We start from the raw sequence: 22,124 nt of genomic DNA on the forward strand, positions 1-22,124 counted from the left end.
TCAATAAAAAAAGACAATACTCAAATAAACTACATGAGAAGCCAGAGTCCTGTACAAAATTTAAGGTGAATAAAGAATGCTCTCTGTAAAATTGGGGAGAGATCAACGTGAATTCTCTCGATATATATATATAGACTGTATACGTTGATTCCTGAAGACTAATTTTCCCCAGTTATTCTTCGGGGACGTCAGAAACTACTTAACTTATTCATAGATAGTGACCAAAATAGTCAATCAGAATGGTTACTCCTGAATAACTTTGTAATAATTATTTGGCCCCTAACTGTAAACAAGTTAATGGTTCCTGTATTATAAGGCTCACTTCTTCCTTTTCCCAGTATTTCATCCAAACATCTGAAGTCGCACTAAGACCGTCCAATTGGCTCCCGGTACCATCAAGCTGATCTCTATAAATCCTCACAAAGGTGGTGTCTCCAATTATGAGTTCCAATGAATACCTCCTCAAACAGTATGCTAGTATCAGCTAATAAAAAATCTTCTGTTGCTAGATTGGGCTGGCTGCTATAGATGCTAGAGAGTTCTTTCATGATAGCCTCAACTAAAATTATGGAATCAATGAAAATTCCCAGCAAAAACTTCAAAGAATCAGCACTAGTTGATGCCTATAACTGAAAAGTGCCCAATTGATGACCATGCCTTGTAAGAAGTACTTTCCGCCCCTCAACCCATTCTAGTCTATAGGAGAGGTCCAAACTATGAAGCGCGTGTTTCGGACTGTCCCCGTGGTTTGAATCCCTCACATTATCCTACAAAAGGAAATATAGTTTCATTCACTGGAAGTAAAATAGTTTATGACAGTAAAAAAGAAAGGATATCAAAGAAATTACCTGAAAGTTCATCTGCCTGTCAGTTTCCAAAATATTGGCCATTATGCTTGACCTTGATGAATTAGGTGAAAATCCTTCCCAAGGAGGAACAAATATTAGTTTGGTGCACTGGACAGGAACAAAGTTCCGGCTTAGTTTCTCCCACCAAAAAGATCCCAGTGACCACCATCTAATCAGTAGCCCATTTTCAGAAAAAGCAACCAGCCCCTATCAGTGAAGAATGTTCAAGGTGTAAGAGGGAAAGAATGATCAGTTAGAGATACTCAAAGCAAGTCTAAATATCAAGGTTCATAGAGAAAAAGAAACAAAATATTTGACATAAAATGGGGAGATGCACGGCACTATGGGGAGGTCTGTTGGTGCAATTATTACGAGTGGTACTGAATAATCACTATAGAAATGCCAGCATACTCTCTAACAATCTCTTTATTATTGATTGGAAATCACATTATTTTGTGGGTCTCACAAAATTTAGGTCACAGATATATCAGAGTTTATAGTTTAACTAATGTAATTAAGATTCTGAATACAATCAAATTTTATATATCATAATTTGGATAGCTAATTCAAAACCTACCAACTAGATCATATCATGAAACACCAAGTAGTCAAGATTTTTATCAACACAATCTGTCAGTACCTCTCCATCTGGTGAAAAGCTCAGTGCTGAAATTGCAGTAGTCAACATTGTTCCTGATGTTGCTGCTGGGAGCAGAGTTGGAAGTCCAGGAGGCCCACTTGCATCCAAAACCTTTACCATTGTCACACTGCATAAAAAAATGAAGGCTCTCCATTTTAGGAAATTATTATCTCTTCTGATATCATGGAGTGAAAAAACACAAGCAGACATTTTGAATCAGAAATTTAAAAAATGGAATCATAGAAGGGTGAGAGCGTGAGAGAGGAAACAAGTTATGATAAGAACCTTGGGAGAACCAAACCACAAAAGCTAGCTATTGTAGTTGGAGAGCCCAAGGCCTTATAAACCACACACTAGAATCTCATACTTCCATTGTAGGGCTCAAGTCCCATACCTTACAATTGGATCCTAACATCCCACCATGCCCTGCAGCCCTGGCCCCCCGCGCGGGCTGGTTGTGTACTAGCCCTTTCACTAGTCCCAGGCAAACACTGCAATCTCAGCGTCACCACCCACGCCACTCATTTGCAGCCAAGAGACATGGTGAAAGGCTCTGATACCAATCGATAAGAACCTTGAGAGAACCACACCACAAAAGCTAGCTATTGTAGTTGAAGAGCCCAAGGCCTTATAAACCCCAAACTAGAATCCCAAAATTCCAATGTGGAACTCAAGTCCCATACCTTACAATTGGATCCTAACAAGTTATAAATACCATTATCATATGAACAGGGAAAGTAGGTCAGGTCCATAATAAACTTCTAATTATTTCAGTCAATCCTTAAAGGTCTTTAAAAATTGGTCTATATCATCCATAGCCTACCCACGGTAATTATGGTATTAAATGAATGAACATTTTAGTCACAAATTATTTGAAAATGGAAATTAAAAGATGATTTACAAATGCCACCAAATGTATTTGATATGGTGATTTTCTCCATTTTCTGAATATGAGCTTAAAGAATACAATTATCAGCAAAGAAAATTACCAGTCAGCTACTTAGGATACAAACAGAGGTGGAACTAAGCAGTAGGTATAGGACCACCAAATCCTCTCTTTTTCCCCTTAAATATCCCCAGTATTGTTATTCACTCCCTTCAAAATTTTACTTCTACTCTAATGGTTTTTATTTCTTTGATCTTCCCATCCAACATATAAATGACACAAAATAAGTGCACTTCTCTCAGGTACATGAGAGACATAACAATTGGAGGATATTTAAACATTTCAGCCTGAACATATTTTAAAAATTACAGTCTATCTCTGAATACTAATAGTAATACCTTTGCATATCATAAACCCTAATGCCTGCATTGTTAATTTCTCCAATCACATCTCCAACTGCTAGTTTGGTCCATGAATCAGTGACAGCCACCATGGGATATACACGTACAACTTCCTTTAAAGTTGTCATTGAACTCTGAAAGCATGTCTTCCGCATGACTGAGTTGCTTGGATCTATAGTCTGTAAAATGAAGTTGACCACCTGCAGATCTGACGCACTGTCACAAAAATTCATGCTTTAATGTTTCAAAACAAATAAGTAGTATGATATTTAAATCTTAAGGGGCAGACAAAACTACTAGCAGATCCTATGTTGCGCATGATTCAGTACAAAAAGATGATAGCCCCTCAAAATAGAAAATCACTCTGCTCCCAATTCCCAACCATCAGGAATAGAAAAGAACAGCAATATGTTAAGAAGATATAATAGGAAATTCATTATAAGAAAGTACACAAACCCGTATAAAAACAAATTTAGATCTAAAATGAAGAACTTAGAGAGATACAGACAAGATTCAGTTTGCAAGACATAAATACTAAATAGTTCTAGCTGTCAACATTAGTATATAAAACAACAAACGTTTTCCCACTGGTGAGCTTAGTTGCATGGATCAAAGGATGCCATAATGTTTTGCCATAAATCATGCCTGTTTATCAACCTTTAAATCTTAGTTGATCGTTTTGCCTGTAATTTTTTTTGGTACCCCTCTACCCCTTGCAATAAACACATTTGGTATAAAAATATAAAATAAATATTTCATTTTTAAAAAAATAAAATCTACATTTAAAATAATAAAGTATCATTATTTCTCTCTTTCTGAACGTTCCTTGGATATAATTCCCTCCAAACAATAGTCCTTCAACTAAATAAAGGAACTAGTCCACAATAAGATATACTAATATGTTTAATTTCAAGGATTCACATCTACCAAATGGAAATTGAACAATAATCAAACAAGAAAAGAAATAAATATAAATGAACATATTTAATTAGATATTGAACCAAAAACATGAAGTCATGTGAAAAATCAATCTAGAACTAGAAGCAGTAAGATGAATCTATCCAAAACATTGATGAAAATCAAGTTAGTCTTGGTAACAAGTAGCTTTAAAACCTTGTCAAGGTATTGAGCCAAATTCTTTGGAGAACCACGCATGATCCTTATAAGAGTCAACAAGGACACCATGTGAACTGGTGAATCAGATGCAGTAGACCAAATTTGGCTTTCAATCACAGTTAGAAAGCCTGGTATATCAGCCATAGCTAAACTTGGAAGAAGAACCTCCACCAAAGTCTTCTTAATAGAAAAAGATGCATCTGAAATTTCTTTCACTAAAGATGGACCACTCAACTCTACTTGGAAAAAAATATCCCCAATCAGACGAGGAATCTCAGAGACAATGCATTCTTTCCATGTACTTTCCATGCCCTCTGCAAGGAGCTCAGCAGCAGTGGAGCTGTATTTCTCATTCATGGCCATAGCCAACTTCATTAACGGATGAACAACTAGCATGGCAAGACTTGGTTTTACAAGACTAGGATACCAGATAGCCAGTGCACCAGCAACAATAATGTGAGATGTCATTGCATCCTGACTTGTTCCACCAACACAAGAATTCCAATCTTGAACTTCAAATGATTCTAACCAAGCAAGTATCTTGGATTCCTCATCTTGGGAAATTCCTTGCTTTTCTTCCTTAGGAGATATACTTTCTTCTGTCATATTTCCTAGATGTTTGTCTCTACTTCCAGTTTGGGAACTCATATTGTTTGACTCGGTAGGTTTTGAATTGCATAGAGGTAGAGGAATACAATGAGAGGCAGCACAATGAAATATAGAGCGTGCAGCCATACGCACATGTTCACTTTCATCTTGCCAAAAAGCCACCAAGAGCTGCGAAAAGAGGAGATATCCTTCAGAACTTGACATCAAGTAATTGGGAAGTTTTTTAACAAAAAATGCATGAGCATTGTCAACCACCCATAATATGACAAACTACAATGCTAATCAAACATTGGAATTGATCATTCCAGCAACATTATCTTACGGAACAAAAAATATAAATAAAAAATTGCCTTAGTAAAATGTTATGCTGCAGCAAAGAGAATGGACTAGACTGCCAGACTTCAAGCTATCTCAAACACTCAAGAAACATGGATGAACCTCCTCTAAAGTGAGTTTGTTTCCGAAGTGAGAAAGTAAGGATGTATCCACCCTTGATTTGATTTAAAGTGCATCATAATTTTAAACCCACTAATTTTTAAAAGCAGATACAACATTCAGAAAACAAACTCCCTTTGTAGGAGCTTTTTCCAAGAAACACAATGTATAAGTTTGAACTGCCAATTAGTTATTTAAAACCAACATGTGTGCTTACAAGGAAATTTAAGACAGAAACAAGAAAAAGGGATGACCAAACTATAAAGGCCAAGCAATTGAGGGATTTTTCTCCCGGGTTTACACTATTTCCCCCAAGCCTTTTCCCACTAGGGCACATATACATGTCAGCTGTTGGCATCAAACTACCGCTCTCATATCTTGGTCTAAATGACCTTTTTCTTTCCATAAATTTCTAAACTATATAGTTTTTGGTCTATCAAGCAACTCTTTTCCTCTTTGAGAAATGAATATAAGTGACGTATATTTCCTAAGATATGCAGCACTACACCAGAAAAATTGTCTTGCAAGAATGCAAATTGAACAAAAAAGCAATAATGGATATTGCAAAAAGAAATAAAGCATAAGATTCTAAAACAAAGAAAAATGGCTAAGGCTGGACAAGAATTGAAAAGAGAAAGAAAGAGAAAGGTAGAAAGAATGATGTTTGTATTTGAAGTGTAGAATAAAAGAGGAAGAATCCTTTTACAGGGGGTGTTCCCTTCTCCCACTGAAAATCTAAGTTTCTGTTATTTACCAAAAAGATACGTTCCTATTCCAATTTCCCCAATTTAAATTATCTAACCTCCTCACAGCTCCTGAAACCATCTATAACAAAATCACTAGCCTCCTACTAATTATTTCTTCTGGAATATTCCCTCCAAACCTTATTCCTCCTTATTAAGAGTTAGCTCATGCTTAATGCAGTATGCAGCATCCAAATTTATCACATATTCTCCACAAGCTCGCAAATAATATAGGACATGTGTAAAGTCAATTGAGATTAAAATTACAGAACTACAAAAGCACATTTACATATTACAACCTGTAATGAAGGTGGCTTCACATCTGGAAAATTTTCCAGGAAATTCCGAGTATAAAAGGCTGCTAAAGCACTGCATATGATACTATGAATCATCAGTACATTTTTTTTCTAATTGAGTGCATTTTGAGAAAATAAATTGACTAATTATTTGATAAGTTAAAGAATTAAGAATTAGAAAGGGAAAAATATTGTAAAACTGCACAAAAGTACCATTACCCACAGTAAAAGTCAAATAAGTAAGGGCCAAGGGGGCAAAAACAGGAGAGAATCTTTGCAAGCATCATGAGAACCAGGCATGGAAAACCTACCATTATTTAGCCTACATGCACTAAATATTTTTTTATTCAGAAGATTTAAAAAGAAAATATCAAGCTTAATTGTCTCATTAATCAGGTGGCCATGCTAATTTGGGCATTTTTTTTCTTTTTATTCATTTCATCATTCTTCATCATTTTTCTATTAGGAAATCATATTTATATGTTGCAAGAAAAACTTCAAGACAATGTTAGGTTTTAAATAATACCAAGAATCCACCAGCAAAACATAAAGAAACTAAGCACTAGATCCATAACACCTGGAACTATATAAGTAAAAGAATGGTTATTCCAGTTTGTAAAGAACCTCAAATAGGATTCTGAAACTTTGTAGTGTTTAAAAAACATTTCATCTGGTTTATAAAGCTTAAATTTGAAGTTTGTTTCCCAGATAAGTTCAGTTTAGAAGAAAAAAGGGTTTCCTCCATGGAAAAAAATTAACGCAAGACATGATTAGAAGATTTTCATTTAAAAGCAAAGAAAATATGGAAGTACAGATAACCTGACTTGTGCAGGATTTTTTTTCTATTAATGTAATTGTCACTATACCTGCTGGCTGCAGAACCAGAATGAGACAAGCTAATCAAACGTTGGGCAAGGGACACCATCGTCAATGACCTCATTGCACAAAATTCAGATGATGATTTCCAAAGCTGAAATGTGGTTTTTAATGTCTCAGAAACTATTGAAATGAGACATAAAAAGAAAATAAGTCCCAACATACAGTCCAAATTACCTCAAGAGTAGCACTCTGAGCAGGAAACGTCAATGTCAATGACCCTTTATCCCCCTGCAGACCAGAAGCTACTATAAAATTTTCTGGTCTCCTCAGCTTCATTTCACTTATCAGCAAATTATCAAGCTCCCTGTCTACACTCCACAAATGTAGAAATGACAAGCTATATCGAAGTAAGTATTCTTCAAATAGGCTAACCAAGTCATGCCCCTCTACAGTTTCTGGATTATGGTAGCTGGGATTTTGCTCCTGAACTCCCTGCTGCTTCATATTGATATTCACTGGCTTGCCACCACCATTTTCCATGGACTCATTCTTTGGATAAGAGAGCATCAACGATGCAAGATCAAAACACAGAGACACAATCCCTGGGAATGGGCTAGAGCATTTGATAGGAAGCTTGCTACTCAAAAGACCAATCAGAGAGGATGAATTTGGCTTCACTGGATTTCCTTTACCTGCATTTGTTTTGGAAGAATTCAGCTCAGTCATATTTGGAATATTTGGTGACGACCTTGTTGAAGTAAGCAAGTTGTCTGACCGATTTAAGGGGGAGTTAGAGAGCCTTGCATCATCAACTATTGGAAGAAGTAATGAAGAGACTGATGTATTTCCATTCAGCAATGTGCCAGATATGGAATTCATGCTGATGCTTTTACAAAAATGATCAAACATTGAATGTGCAGCTGTCCCACGCAGGACTCGCTCGCGTGAACCTGTCTTTACATCCCAAATGCATAATATATCAGTAGCATCAGAAGTTCCGTAATGTGTTTGACAGAGACAGGAAATATAACCTCTTGCTCCATCCCATAAAACTTTAGAAGGATAGTTCATGTGTCCAGGAAACATTCTCTCCACTCGCAGAGTCTCAAGAGAAACAAGAGCAACACATGCATCCTCTCCAACTGAAAGGAAGCAATCACTCCAAGGATGCACAGTCAAAGATGGGGGAAGAATAATTTGACGCACAGGAGCCACATGATGATGCATTACCATGATAAGACTGCCGGTGTCAAGATCCCATATACGAATCGTGCAATCCATACTTCCAGACACCAAAACCCGTTTAAAGTTCCAGCTTTTGGCACTACCCATCTTTTGATGCGCTGCCAAACAAAGTACAGCACCTGTATGTCCTGAGAAGCACTGTTTGCATGCAGTTGACTTTTCATCAGGATTGGAACTTGCATTGTCCAAGCTAATCCCTTGAAACAGATCAAATCTTACAACCTCTATTTCTCCACTTAAAAAACCATATACAACAGCATACGGAGTAAAGAGGTTCTCAGAGATAATCATGGAAGAAGAAACAACCTTCCCCTTGTAAGCATAATAATTACTCATGCTATCCACATGTGTGTTGTCTACATCATCAGAACTTGGACTCACACCAAAAGTAGGCATAGTCTCTAGCCCATCCAGTCCCTTGAGCTGAGATGAATTATCAAACCAGTCGATGAAAGATATACCATCACTGATCCTTCTGCATTGACGGTACAATCTACCAGGTTCATCATCAAAATCATGCAGCGACCAGATTGTGGCAAGTGGTCTCCATAGTAAAGGCTCCTCATGATTAAGGCAAACTGACTTGACACAAACAAGATGCTGATTTACTTGTAGGAAAAAGACAGATAATCTCATATCAGGTTGATAATGAGTACCAGGAATATCAGAATGAAGTTCACATTTAAAAACATCATTCTGGTACAACACATTATATATAACTGCATAACCTACATTATTCCACACAGCAAATTGTACTGTAATCGAGTTTCCATATTCATTGGCATTGCATATATTCCCCACATAATCACTTTCAAGAAAAATCCCACCAATAGCATACATTTGAGCAGAACCCTGATCCAAACATAATAGGCTGTCCAAAAAAGAAACCTCTCCAATCACACTATCACCATTCAACAACCTAAACACACACCTATCTCTCAATATAAAAGCAACAACATTCCCATACGTTAAAACCGAAACAATTTGCTCCACGCCACTCAATCCCTCATAGCAAAAAGAACTCTCCAATTGACCTTTATCTCCAAGGGAACTCGCCAAGCTTTCCCCTTGATCCTCCGATATCAAAACCGTCTGCTGCCTCCCAGCAGAATCAGCCACGAAAACCGAATTCCTCTTCTCGTCATCACCTAACACTAGTGCCATAAACCTAATTGGGCCAATGGATAGACTTCCATGAAATACGGTCTGAGTAATGGAAAGCGAATACGAGTCCACGATAAGAATAGTGCACTTAGGAGGCTTCCTAGGCTTAGTTTCTCTATCAATTACTCCTTCACTTGCCTCGAAAGAACACGCTATACACACATATCTAGGCGTTGAAGGCAAAGTTCGAATTATGCGGGGAGTGCCAACCCAAGGTGGCAATTTCCTCCTGCACCGGCAATGACCACTGTTTTTGCTCCACACACACAAAAAACCATCGCAACACGCACTAATCAACGCACTGAACTTACTTCCACTTGGACCGTAACCGTTTTCTGCGTCAGCGACGGGACTACAAACGGCGAGATCGGTGATCGGTGCGGCGTGACCGCACAACACGCCCACCGCCTTAAGTTGCTGCAAAATCGAGTCGGCTCTAAGCGATTGTTATTATTATTTGATAGTTGAAATGAAGAGAGTGGAAATTGAAAATACCGGTGGGGAAGTGGAAGTGGAATTGGAGAGGGTCCACCAGATGACAGAGCCATCGGATCCGGCGGTGTAAAAGGTGGGAGTCGGAGGTTCGGTTAAAGCGGCGACGGCGGTAACGCGGTGAGGGAAGGGCGTGCCGGACCATATGCACGCCACCGATCTGCACTTCATTGATGATCAAATTTCTCACTTCATTGTTTTTCTTAGGTAACGGATACACAAACGTGATGTGATTACTCGATAACACCGCCTTAAGCTACTAATTGTTGTTGCTTATTCATATTATTTTTATTCGAGTTTAGAGTAAACACTTAAACCATTTACCATGTCCCTGAGTTAAGATTGAATTGTTTAGTACCCATCTTTATAGAAATAATTCTTAAGCACACTTTCTTATCTTTTCATCAAACTTCTAATTAGTTACGATTTTTTTTCTCATAATAAACCAGAGTTTAAGAAGAAAAAAATTAAACATTTAACACTCACTTTAATCCCAAAAGCCACCTGTTTACTCTTTTGTGTCATGTGTAAAAGTAACTCATTTTTTAATTCTTTCAATTAACGTCTGTCACGTCTGTCCATTAATTTTAAATTTTTGGGATACAAAGACTTATATTGAGAGTTTAGAAGTCATAAATCATTAAGCGTAAAGTGTTGTCATTTTAATTTTATAAAAACGTTCTGAATATATATTTTGTTGGTTACATTAGTTCAAATGCGGATGGACATTAATGATGTAGTTAGTGAACAATGAAGTGACATGTTAGTAAAAAAACAAAATCTTGCATCTACAATTTATTAGGAATTAAAATGAAAAAAAAATTAAAAAAATCTTGCATCTACAATTTCACATTAGTAAAAAAACAAAATGTAGTATTCAAAAATCAAAATTAAAAAGTAAAAAAAAAATCTCGTTCTTCTCAAACACGGACAAAAAATATAATTTGTATTAAAAAAATTATTTACGTTTATTAGTTACACCGGTGGGAAGTCTTTTTATTGTTCCACATAATAATAATATGGTAAAATTATGTAATAGCTTTCTTGGAAAAATTATAGAAAAAATAAGTAATTAACAACAACACTTTAAATTACATATATAAATACTTAGAGAAAAACTTTTATCGTTTATAATGATATTATTCAGCTTAAATAAAATTATTTTAGTAAAAAACACTTGAAATCTAAAAAAAATCACAAATCTAAAAAGAAAAATAAAATCGTATAAATTAATATGTGTTTGATTTCACATTTATATGAATGATATGTGAAACTTAACTCTATAAAAAATGATTATCATTCATGACAAAGATATTTAAGATCTAATTTGTTACAACTTGCGTCTCACTCTGAAACTTGAATTTAACTCAAAACTATTCCTAATAACTTTTGCATCAAAATAAAATCAGATTTTTTATGGTATGTTATTTAGACATATTTCTCATTTCCTTTCTATATTATTAGCCATGTTAAGAAAGGTCTAGAACCTAGATTATAATGCAGCTTGAACTTGATGAATCAATGAACTAGCCAACTAGGATTTGAAAAGACTATTTTTTAAGTAAAATCTGAACATAAATTTAAAGGCGTGAGAAAAGGGTTCTACCTTGGAAGTTGCATAAGGAGAAGCCTAATTTATTGTTACAGCCAAGAATATGAGAATAGATTCAACTTCTCTAAAATAAGCAACTCATTTTAGAAAATAAGTAAATAATATTAGTTATTAATGATACCATTAAACATTAATATTACATACATATAAATAAAAAAATCATAAATATATTGAAATATAAATTGTCGGTTTTTTTGTCTAACAACTGAGATTATTCAATGTACACTTGCTCTTTATAGAAAAATCAAATCCTATAAAAATGAACTCGAGAAATTATGATTCTTTCGTCTGATTTTAAATCTCATTTTAATAATTACACACCTATAATAATTTTTTTTAATGTGTTACCCACGTAAAAATCACCACACTTTCTACACAGATCTAGTTCTACAAATATACGTCAAAACACTTAATCTACTGTAGCTTCAATCAGGTTACTACTTAACTATTGCATTCTTAAATTATTATTACACACTATTTTAGTATTTTTATTGCAGCGTGACAAAAGAAGTAGATTGACTATCACTGACTAATTTTTCTTTTTCCTTCTTCTGTTAGGGCTATCCCACTCAGTATAAAGCTGATGCAAATATAAAATATTAGTTTCCGACACCCTACTCTTTTTATTTTATGCATAACATTGAAAAATTATACATTTCAACTCATGCATAAAACACTTACAGATTAATTCCTTACCAATAATGAAAAGTATAACAATACTAATTTTTTATCGTATAAAAATCCATAAAAATGATGTGTCAAACACAAGAACTAACATGTAAATCACTTATATATAAAGATCAGCAATATTTTTATATAAAGATTAAAACAAAAACAATGCAAACGACAGGACCAATTGACAAACTTCTTTTAAGTAATGACTAAAATATCAAATGTAAATTTTTAAGCAAGGAGAAAAACGAAAGGGTCGAAATTTTGAATTTAATCTAAATTAAAATTCTCGCGACAAAATAAGATATTCAGGATTCCTCAATATGAAGTTTGAATTTGCATTGTACATTAAAAAAAAAAAAAAACTATCAGAAAGGAGAAAGGGAGAAAAAAAGGGAAAGGGGTCAATCGAAGTCGCGCAATGAAGTGCCTTGTTCCTTGCCACACTGTCTTTAGTTTCGTTGCCAAGGAAGGAAGGCGTGTTGTGAATCACATGCCAGGCAGCAGAACGATAAGCCTTTGACCCCTAATACGAATAATGAATGCCTCCATTCAGCTCATTGACCTTGTATAGCTCGGGAATGTTAATTCTTCCCACCCTGAATAAAAAGTTAAAGGAGGTCAGAACTCAGTATATTTAAATGTGTAGGCATATGATAGGATGAAAAGAAAGCAGCTAGCAAGCTTTCAGAAGTTTTTTTAATCCACAAAATTTATACATGTTGAAGTAATATGACGAAAAAGAAAATTTAACACCTAAAAAATTGAGTAAACCCTTGTACAGAAGCAGTGCCTGGTCTCTCTCATTGGTAGACTTTACTAAGAAAAAAATGGAAATCGGCATTGGTAGAAAACTATGGGATATTGAATCAACAAACACGAACTCCTTGACCATGTAAAGGTGTAAAGCTCATTAAGAGAAATTGCCCCAAAGAGCATAGCCATTTCACCCATGCCCCTCACAACACAGACTCTACACTATAGGTTACTTCCCACTATAGGCTCATGCCCAAAAGAGCGTAGCCAAGCCAGAAAATTGGATATTTGGTTTAAAAGTCTAAGATAATTGTGAACAGTGCTTATCGGTAAAGCTCCGGGAGGCTTGAATATCTTTTAGACAGACAACCTCAATGGAAAGATCATAATTGAGTTTTAACCTGGACTTAAGCATTGCCTCTGCTATCATTATGGTCTCCCTGATGATGTTAATTTAAAGCTTGAAAATACCAATCGTATGTCAAAGTTAAATGTAGTAATACACATAAATCCACACTAATTGATTCATTCATCACATGCACCACAACCAACTTAAGTGACACATGTAAATCACTTCATATTTGCTAATAGATCTAGAAGTTATGATACAGTTGCCTTCTTGATTAAAACTCAAGATTGTAAATTACTTGCGTTAAAACATACAAATACATAGATCCACATAGATAAACAGAATATGCATTAATGAACAATTGCATGCCTTAAAATAGTTCCCATCTTCTTACCTTATGGGGTGGAGTTCCTGGTCTTGATGTGTTGATGCCAAATCCACCTTTCCCTTTCTTTTCAGAAGATTTAAGTATTTGGAAAGAGCATGTCAAGGTGTCATCCACACTCATCATAGCACCAGCATTATCAAATTCACCGCAGTAATTTGGTGCGGAGAATATCGTCACCAGCTGACGCTTGGCAAAAAACTCATATCCATCCTCTACAACCTGAAACACAAAGCCCAAAATTTTAAAAGGAAAACATTAAACCAGATTTACCAATGGATTAAGACTGATGAGCCAAGCAAATGCCCAATACATCAGCATAGACAGACAAAGACACAATGCAAGTACATCAACAAAGATAGGCTGGCAACTAAATAAAGGATCATCAATTAAACACAAGTAGAAATGACCTGATATTCATGAGGTGTCAAAGTTGGTGATATAGAAGGGAAAGAGATAAACCCAACTGTATTAAACATAATAAATTCTTTAGACTTACAATAGTGATTAATACAGTGTGACATCAAAACCCAATTTCATCATATCATCATTCATCCTGTCTCTTTCTTTTCCCTTCAATTCTCGGTCATCATAATTAATCTACTCAATGCTTGCGATTATTTTTCATTTAATAACTTGAGTAATAAGTAGCAAAATGCAAACACATCATGCATGACCAACTGTAGTATATAAGTATAGAAGTACAAACCATGAAAGATACAACCTATAGCCACAGATGATCAATCCAAAAGGAGCAATAAAACCATAGAAATTGACCAGACTTCAGGTTTCATTACCTGGTGAGCTCTGCAAATCAGATCGAGATCATGATGTTCAAGAAATTCAACAACGGTGTCAGCCCCAAATGTAAATGATACACCTCGGTCATTTTCTCCCCACCCATCAAGATCTTTATCAGGATCAGCCCATAGAAGGTCACATAGAAGGCCATGATCTGGCACATCAATAGGACGAGCAATACTTCGAATCTGATCCAAGTGTTTAAGATCAGGCGATAGTCCACCATGCATGCAAAGGATCTTCTCATCTATCAGAGCAGCGACAGGAAGGCAATTAAAGCAATCAGTAAATGTCTTCCAGAGGCGAACATTAAACCTCCTCTTACACTCATCATAGAAACCATATATACGATTGATGGATGCACACTCATGGTTGCCCCTGAGAAGAAAGAAATTCTCCTTGTATTTGATCTTGTAGGCGAGGAGTAAACATATTGTCTCTATGCTCTGCTTACCACGATCAACATAATCTCCGAGAAATAAATAATTTGCTTCAGGTGGGTATCCCCCATATTCGAACAACCTTAAAAGATCTGAGTATTGGCCATGAACATCTCCTGCAAATGAATTATTAAAACAAATGCCATCCACTATTTAACATCCATCAAGAACAAGGTGGTCAAAATCAAAAAATGAAAGGCAACCTAAAGGTTCTAGCCCTGGCTTTTAGCACCTCAAACCAAAAGGTGCCAACAAGTATAAACATGAAGAAGCAAGGCATTAAAGTTAGAAAAAAGAAGAACACAGTAAAAACTTGAACCATTTTAACGTGTTTTTTCATAACATTCCTACTTAAATAAAACTGAAAAATGTACATGTGAGAAGCACGATAATAAGTTGAAAATTGGATCTAAGGTCTAAATTTCACAAACAAAATAAATGCAGCAGCCACCGCCGCCACCGCCACGCTAAAATTTAAATTCATGACAAAGCAAGTTAGATGGATAGGCTTTTGGAGTTTTCACAATTATTGGCCATTTAAACCGAGTACCACCAAAATGTCAACAAGGCAAGCAACTTGCCCATACCAAGAAAACATCACAAGGCAGCACATGCCTGACAGAAGGGGCACCTTGTCTACAACCCCAAAAGGCACTTGACAGATGAACAGGTAACAACAAACTCATTGAAAATCAGTTTTTGCAACTGGTAATGTACCTATTGGTGTAGAACTTTAGAAGGCAGCCATTAATTCTATCCAACAACACATCAAAACAATTTATTCATTTACATAGACTCCTCAACACACGTTTTCACGTAAATGAAGAGTTAATAACTGCACAAGTAGCTGATTATCTCAAAAGCAATAGTATCCACGTCAATCACACTTCCCTCTAAATAGTCCCTAGAAAACCAAACAAAGGTGTGAGTGATAAACTGACAATCCCAATTTCAGCACACCAACCTAAAACCCCATATTAAATTCAAAGTACCAAAAAAAGTTTCAAAAGAGGCAAAACCTAAAACCTTCATATTCACACCAAAACCAAATCGTTCACTAATTCCAATTCCATGTAAACAACGATCAGCGTTCATGACAAACCGCATGTAAAACGAAATAAACAGAATTAAAAGCCAGTTTTCCCCCAACGTTTCCCATTCAATTAAAGAATCCACGCATCACAATTCACAATTAGCACAAAACAAAAAACTAATAAAACAACAAGCAAGGTTACAATTAATCAATTAATCGGAAATATCGAGTAAATATACCACAAATCTTAATAGGAGCCTCGAGTTCGAGAAGATTAGGTTGACTGAGAAAGATCTCTTTGGAGGAAACACAGAGTTGTCGAATTTCTGCCTCCGTAAGCTGCACCTGCTTCGTCGTTCTACCGTTCTTCGCCGCGACGAGCCTCCGGATAATATCGTCGAGCAGGTTCTCGTCCATCTCGCGAGAATTTCGGAAACGAAGGATCGGATTCTCAATCTCACAGAGAGAGAGAGAGAGAGAGGTTATTTATCGCTTGGCCTTTAAGATAAAGCAGCAGATAAATGAATCCAAAACGCAAAACGGAGGGAGTGATTGCTAAAGCCGCCGGAGTGACAAACGGAGTTGTTTATAGAGATGAGTTTTGTAGGTTTCTTCTACTCTTTCTTTGGGTTTGGCGGAGGGAACCCTACCCTAGTTGCTGACAGGGACAAATTCCACACCATTTTTCTTTCTCGTCACTCTCTTTGTGTATATGGAAACTTTTTTTTTTCTTTTTTCAATAAGAATACTAATTAATAACTAACTATAAATAAATAAAAATAATATGATACCTTCCCATCGATACATTCCTGAATCCTATCTGAAACCATTTAATAGACTGGGACGTGGGACCCCACCCCTCGCACGTGCAATGCGTTGCCACGTCATCTCATCTTCTTCTCCTGAGTTATATATTTTTTACCCCAGCACACCATGATCACCCTATGATGATAATGAAGAGCTTGCATTCGTGGCTGTTCGTCACTTAGAATTTACATGATGATTCTCACAATCTAAAATACATTAACTATGTTGATTTGGATTGTTTTAATTAATTGGTTTTTCTCACTTAAATTAAATTAGTTACAACTGGTTCAATACTTAAATTTATTTTTCATTCGAGTTATTTCAATGATGCAATTAATTATTTTTTAAGAATTTTAGATTGATATATTGTAGACTTTAGTATTTTGAATTTTTTTACATATAATATTTAATTTTTTATTTTGATCTTAGCTTATTTAGTATTAGCAAATGTTTTGATTTAATTATATTTATTATGTAACTTTTATCATTTTTTAAATAAAATAATAACAATATGATAAGGTAATAATTCTAGAAAAAAAACTAAATATTAAATAAAATAAACAATAAATCCATTTACTTAAAATAAATAATAATTTTACTTTACGTTAATATAAAATTAAATATTTATATATGATATATAATATAAGAAGAAACAAAAAAATAGGAGACAAAAAATGTTATGTTAAGAAGAAAAAAAACATCAACTCTTTAAGAAGAATTGTAATAGAATGAGAGAATATTTATTTGAGTGTTTCAAAATTCAAAAAGTCAATTGTTTATACAGTATTTATAAGTTTGCCCCATTATCAAAAGTTAATGAATAACTTTTAATATTCAAATAAAATTATAATCAAATTAATATAAAAGAAAAAGTTAATAAATACAATCATGTATAGCCTTTAAAATTAGTATATTACAATTGTAAAAGAAATAAATATTAAAAGGAAAAATCAATGATACTAAAAAAAAATTGTCTAAAGAAATAAAGAAAAATTATCTCTACACTGAATATTATAAAATAAAAATAAAAATATTTGTCTAAAAAATGAAATTATTTACAATTATTACAGAGAAGCCTCCTTAGTAAAAAATAATCCTAGCTGATATAAAAAAATTCCTAACTAAGATATATTAAAAGTTTTAAATTTAAAAAATATTGGGGGTTATTAATAAATCCGTCCTTGACAATATTGTACTGAAAAAAAATCATGTATACGATAATGTATTATATCAATAATAATAAATTTAACATGTAAAATACTTATAAGTTTTATTAAAAAAAATAAGAAATAATGAGTATAAAATTAAATCTGTCAAGTATTGTAATTTTCCAATTTTTATTCCTTTGTTATTTTCCTATGAAAAAATTTAGAAATGATATCAACTTGTATCCCTTAATCAAGTATTATAGAATTTGAATTTCGATTAACCATTGAGTATAAAATAAATAGATTGGATAAAAAATATTTACATTATATTCATTCATAATCCCGACAAAAATTTATCATTATTTTCAGTTAGAAAAAATTTATACTAATAACGTCATAAAAAAACATGATGAATAATATTATTAGATGCAAAAAAAAACAACAGTAATTCCACGTGTCGAGCTCCCATCTATCAGTATCCCATTTGGGTCTCTCGGTATGGGATTGGTTGGGTTTGTTCTGTTTTTTTTTTTTCTTAAATTAAAAAAAAAAAAACTAATTGGACCACGGTAAAAGCAAGAATAAGGGATTTTATCCATTACAGTTGATCGTGTGCTGATTGGTTCTTTTAGTAGAGTTAGTGATTTTAAATTGGGGTTAAAGGGCTCTTTTGCAAGTTTATACTACTACGAAGAATTCATACCATGATGATTCTGGGACTGTGAAGGAAGTTTCTCTTTTACCCAAGTAAGTTTGTCCATTTGTAGTTTTTCACTCTCTGATTGCTGTTTTTTTTTTTTTTTTGTTATGCTCACTGTTAGTTTTATTTTGTATTCAGATTGCATCACTACAAGAAGATAAGAAAGCTTTGGAACCACTCACAAAGTCAAAAGAGGCAGCATTGCTTGAAGCAGAGAAGATTTCATGATAAATCTGAAGTGGATTTCATTGTCTCTTTTTTTTTTTATGGTAAATCTAAGTTGTTAGAAACTGGCCTGGGTGATAGATCTAATAATGAAATTATTTAGGCTATCTCATTGTTTGAAGAGCTAAACCATATAAGCAGCCAACAAACTAGAGAGACATGAAATCTTCAACTTACATGTGGAAAGCAAATGTCTAACTGTTTAAACATGCTTCTTTCGTAAGCCATATTTGAGTAACATTCATGAGGTAGCTCACTTGGCAGCTAAACATATAAACATGTTTTTTTTTGTCAGCAAAATTAAATATATATTATTATGGGCAAGGTACCAAAAACAGAAACTTTGAGGAGGTTATTGTGTATTTCAATCATAAGCAGATAGAAATACTAGATAACCACCACTAACAACAGCTATCCACACTATATGTTCCTGCATGAAATGCCCTCCCCCTAATACAGAAGCCTAAAGAGGTTAAATTTATAACCCCGTGTTACATGTGCTTACTTTACTTTGCTATCCCAACTTCCTAATCCCGATTTACAACAATACAATATTCTCACCAATCACCACAGTACCATATATATATTACCCATCAACCCGCATCAGAACATGCGTTCTACTCAGCAACAAATATATACCAATCGAAACCATTTCAATAAAGTTGCCTGTCTCCACGATGCAAGCAGATGAGTTGGTTCACCATTGCTCATAGGAGAAATTAAATCCAACCTGCATATTATGCAGCCAAGACCATGCATGGAATTAGTTTTGATGTAACCCGGGTTTCATGTGCAGAATCCACTTAGGTTGGATGGAGGATTTACGTGTCTTTTCAGATTAATGCTTCTTGGTGTTGGGGTGATTGTCTCTTTTTTTTCTTCTTGGTTTTGGGATAACTTATTATTGTAATTATATTTTTTTTGTTATATGTATTAGCTTTTGGATCTTAGCTGACCTCTTTGGCCTTGAGAGAAATCCAATATTTCTTCAACAAATTCTCATTCTCACTATTATTTCTATTTTATTCTTTTTTTTTAAAATTTGATTTTGCTCTGTTTGACAGGATTCAGTTTCAGATTTATTTGTGTTCTGATTAAAGTCTCAACGTTTGAAATAAAGCTTTTAGAACTTCAGCAGTTAAGAAATGGAAATTCTCTATGAATACATAAATAGAATTTTGAGCTCAGTGTGTTTCTTACTGAGTTTTGCTCTTGGTTATCCTGCAGTCTTTTGTAATAGTATCTGATCCGTCTGTTGCAAAACACATGTTGAGAGAGAATTCAAAGCCTCCACTAATTTCATACATTGTACTTGGATGTTATTCTTAGTACTTCTTCATGTGCAGGGTATCTTGACTGAGATCTTAGACTTTGTAATGGGGAAAGGGCTCATCCCGGCTGATGGTGAAATATGATGAGTTAGACGTCATTTTTTAGTCCCAGCAATGCACGAGAAGGTAATCTATATTATTTTGATTATGTAACACTACTGCCATTTTAGAGGACAAATATATTATTTTGATTGAATCAGTTATTTGATGTAAAATGCAAGACCTCTATATTCTCAATTGGAGCTTATGGATCAGAAAGCAGGGAATAGTAGCAGCAGCTGCAACAGGAACTGGTAACTGTTCTACTCATTTCCCCACATTGTTATTTTATCATAAGATTTTGTTTAAGATTCTATTTGGTATTGTCCCAAATATCCACAATTTTGTGGCAGCTGCCAGACTCTGTATTGTTCACTAGTCCTAGATAATTTTACAGATTAGACTAGATTCTAGAATATATTCCATCTAGCTGTTTACTATATATAGACAGTACGGGAATCTAAGGCTTTTTATTCCATGCCAATTTCAGAATGGTATATATTCTTCTCTACCTTGATGAAGAAAATAACAATTTTATTTTTATTTTTACTTTAAATTCGAAAAACATGAATATCCTAGCAAAGTCGGTTTAGGACACTAGTTGTAATACGTGAGAGGATTGATCCTAATGACAAGAATGCGACCGGTGATCACTTGTCATAAGAATATCCTTTACCCCATTTTTGTTTTTTTTTAATGGGTTGTGTTTCCTATTCTTAGCAAAATGTTATACATACTTAATTTTGCTTCACCTCGAAGCTAAATGCGACGATCTGGTTCTTCTTCAACACCTCATTATGGCCTCTAATCTCATTTAGTCATTTTCCCTTTTTTATTTGTTGAATTTTTTTATATTTCAAGTAGGTTTTCTTTTCTTTTTTGTTTGAATAATTTTAAAGTTCCTTGTTCTCCTATTAGTGTTTTTCTTCAACCTACTAATCAAGGGTTGCATGATGTTCATGGACATCACGGTGAACAAAGAAAGACGAAACAATCATCTTGTTGTTTTTGGGATGGAAAAGGGAAAGAATAAGGAAAAAAAATGAAACATCACCACTGAAAATTGTCTCTACCAACGATAAATGATTACCAACGACAGAGATTGCTGATGAAAAAAAAGAAAGGTGACACTACAGTGTGGAAGGTGCATTATAGTATTGTGATATGAGATCAATCATGAGGTTATAATTTATGATAGATAGCGAATCACCTAAAATGATGGTGCACCGTAGATTTCATCAATTTTTTTATTAGATTTGCAAATATAAATATATGAAATAGAATGAGATAATTTTGAATATGTGTTTTCCTTTTCTTACATAAATTTCATTTTATTTTTCTCTTTATTAATTGAAATTGGTCAAATTTCTTTCAAGTTTGATCAATTAAGTAGTTTGACCAAAGCATTAGGTTTAAAAAATTGATCAATTAAGGTTCACATGTCATGCTTCACAACGTGTGATTTTGCTACTGACACGTACGTATTATTAATGATGTTACCCCTTCGATCATTTTTGTCAAGAGGTTTTAACAACGCATACAACAATTGTTTTTTTTTTTTTTTTGTTGGTGTGTGTGCAACTCATGGCCACAATCGATTGAGAGTATCTTTGTAACAAGAATAAAATTATAAGATATTTATTATTAAATAAAATGTATAAGTGAGTGAACACATTGGTGACATTTTGAATTTTATCAACCCTAGGGGCTTTTAGTCAAACAAAAATACTAAAGATGATATCAATAATTAATTTTTAAACAAAATAATTGTAAAGTATTTAATTACATGACATCAATAATTAGTTATATTTTTATGACAATTAATTATAATCATACAATTTAAATATTAGATTTTATCTATGCAATGCATGGGGTATTGATTTCTTTATTTGATTTTATTTGAGATTTCTTTATATAATTTTTTATGTACTACTATATTTGGTTTATGTTTTTTAATTAGTAGATATAATTTTATTTTTTTAATTAACCTAGAAGAAAATTAAAAAAACTTGAAAGATAATTTACTTAATAATATTTAATTGACTTGCATCATTGAGTGTGTGAATCAAATGACATGATGACAAGTTATTTTAACATTGTTAATGCTTTTGATTTGAAGTCAAGATATATAA

At 34.0% G+C, this 22,124-nt stretch overlaps 2 protein-coding genes across 2 annotated transcripts; both read right to left on the reverse strand.

Annotated features, from left to right (window-relative positions):
* Nucleotides 1–10,101, reverse strand: LOC100816646 (uncharacterized). Its single transcript, XM_003524399.5, has 9 exons — nt 9,698–10,101; nt 7,028–9,619; nt 6,841–6,944; nt 5,978–6,047; nt 3,889–4,668; nt 2,773–2,975; nt 1,489–1,615; nt 849–1,055; nt 1–767 (listed from the first exon to the last, which is right to left on the reverse strand). Exons 1-9 carry the CDS (start codon nt 9,863–9,865, stop codon nt 624–626), a joined length of 4,395 nt encoding a protein of 1,464 aa, XP_003524447.1. The 5' UTR covers nt 9,866–10,101; the 3' UTR covers nt 1–623.
* A 2,131-nt stretch (nt 10,102–12,232) lies between these two features.
* Nucleotides 12,233–16,479, reverse strand: LOC100783178 (serine/threonine-protein phosphatase PP1-like). The gene is made up of 4 exons (NM_001255253.2): nt 15,982–16,479; nt 14,266–14,825; nt 13,478–13,690; nt 12,233–12,577 (listed from the first exon to the last, which is right to left on the reverse strand). Exons 1-4 carry the CDS (start codon nt 16,157–16,159, stop codon nt 12,563–12,565), a joined length of 966 nt encoding a protein of 321 aa, NP_001242182.2. The 5' UTR covers nt 16,160–16,479; the 3' UTR covers nt 12,233–12,562.
* Between the last annotated feature and the right edge of the window lie 5,645 nt (nt 16,480–22,124).

Source organism: Glycine max, chromosome 5 (genome assembly GCF_000004515.6).
Source record: "Glycine max cultivar Williams 82 chromosome 5, Glycine_max_v4.0, whole genome shotgun sequence".
NCBI lineage: Eukaryota > Viridiplantae > Streptophyta > Magnoliopsida > Fabales > Fabaceae > Glycine > Glycine max.